We start from the raw sequence: 1237 nt of genomic DNA, 5'->3' as shown, positions 1-1237 counted from the left end.
CCACCCCCATCCCATCATCCCCATCTCCCTGCCGTGTCTCCTGGGTGGTTCTAGGGAATGTTTTATCCCCTGTATCCCGTTGTATCCCATAATTTATTCCCGTTTTTCCCCCCCAGACGAGCTGCCTGCAGTGCCTGGAGGCTCGGAACACGCCCCTGATCCACCCCCATCCCATCATCCCCATCTCCCTTCTGTGCCTCATGGGTGGTTCTGGGGGCTGTTCTATCCATTCTATCCTGTTGTATCCCATGATTTATTCCCGTTTTTCCCCCCCAGACGAGCTGCCTGCAGTGCCTGGAGGCTCGGAACACGCCCCTGCCCGACAGCGCCGCTCCCTTCGTGGCGCGGGCCCTGCGCATCAGCAGCAGCCTGGCCGTGCTGCACCTGGAGAGCGCCGCCCTCTCCGGCCGGCCCCTCATGCTCCTCGGTGAGTCCCGGAATTCCTGGATCATCCTGGGATCCAGGGGAACGTGGGAACACCTTCCTGAGTCAGCAGGGATGGGTTTTATGGGGTTTTTATGGGGTTTTGTTTGTAAATCCCACGTGGGGTGTTTGTGGAGCACCTGGAGAGTGCCGCCCTCTCCATCAGGCCCCTCATGCTCCTCGGTGAGTCCCGGAATTCCTGGATCATCCCAGATTATCCCGGGATCCAGGGGAATGTGGGAACACCTTCCTGAGTCAGCAGGGATGGGTTTTGTGGGGTTTTATGGGGTTGTGTTTGTAAATCCCACGTGGGGTGTTTGTGGAGCACCTGGAGAGCGCCGCCCTCTCCATCAGGCCCCTCATGCTCCTTGGTGAGTCCTGGAATTCCTGGATCATCCCAGATTATCCTGGGATCCAGGGGAATGTGGGAACACCTTCCTGAGTCAGCAGGGATGGGTTTTGTGGGGTTTTATGGGGTTGTGTTTGTAAATCCCACGTGGGGTGTTTGTGGAGCACCTGGAGAGCGCCGCCCTCTCCGGCCGGCCCCTCATGCTCCTCGGTGAGTCCCGGAATTCCTGGATCATCCTGGGATCCAGGGGAATGTGGGAACACCTGCCTGAGTCAGCAGGGATGGGTTTGTTGGGGTTGTGTTTGTTAAATCCCACGTGGGGTGTTTGTGGAGCACCTGGAGAGTGCCGCCCTCTCCATCAGGCCCCTCATGCTCCTCGGTGAGTCCTGGAATTCCTGGATCATCCTGGGATCCAGGGGAATGTGGGAACACCTGCCTGAGTCAGCAGGGATGGGTTTTATGGGG

At 58.6% G+C, this 1237-nt stretch overlaps 1 protein-coding gene across 1 annotated transcript in view; it reads left to right on the top strand.

Moving 5' to 3' along the window:
• LOC114073283 (protein phosphatase 1 regulatory subunit 37-like) overlaps positions 1-502 on the top strand; it is a gene marked incomplete at both ends in the record, with an annotated part of 4886 nt that extends 4384 nt beyond the window's left edge. The window contains one exon of the mRNA XM_027911066.1: positions 277-502. Within this exon, the coding sequence (XP_027766867.1) occupies positions 277-502 (226 nt within the window). The remainder of the gene's footprint in view (positions 1-276) is intronic.
• Between the last annotated feature and the right edge of the window lie 735 nt (positions 503-1237).

Source organism: Empidonax traillii, unplaced genomic scaffold (genome assembly GCF_003031625.1).
Source record: "Empidonax traillii isolate 1590-97213 ecotype Southwest subspecies unplaced genomic scaffold, ASM303162v1 scaffold5931:size6830, whole genome shotgun sequence".
In the NCBI taxonomy this organism is placed as follows: domain Eukaryota; kingdom Metazoa; phylum Chordata; class Aves; order Passeriformes; family Tyrannidae; genus Empidonax; species Empidonax traillii.
The sequence above is the reverse complement of the archived record's forward strand: the minus strand, read 5'-3'. Positions and strand labels throughout refer to the sequence as shown.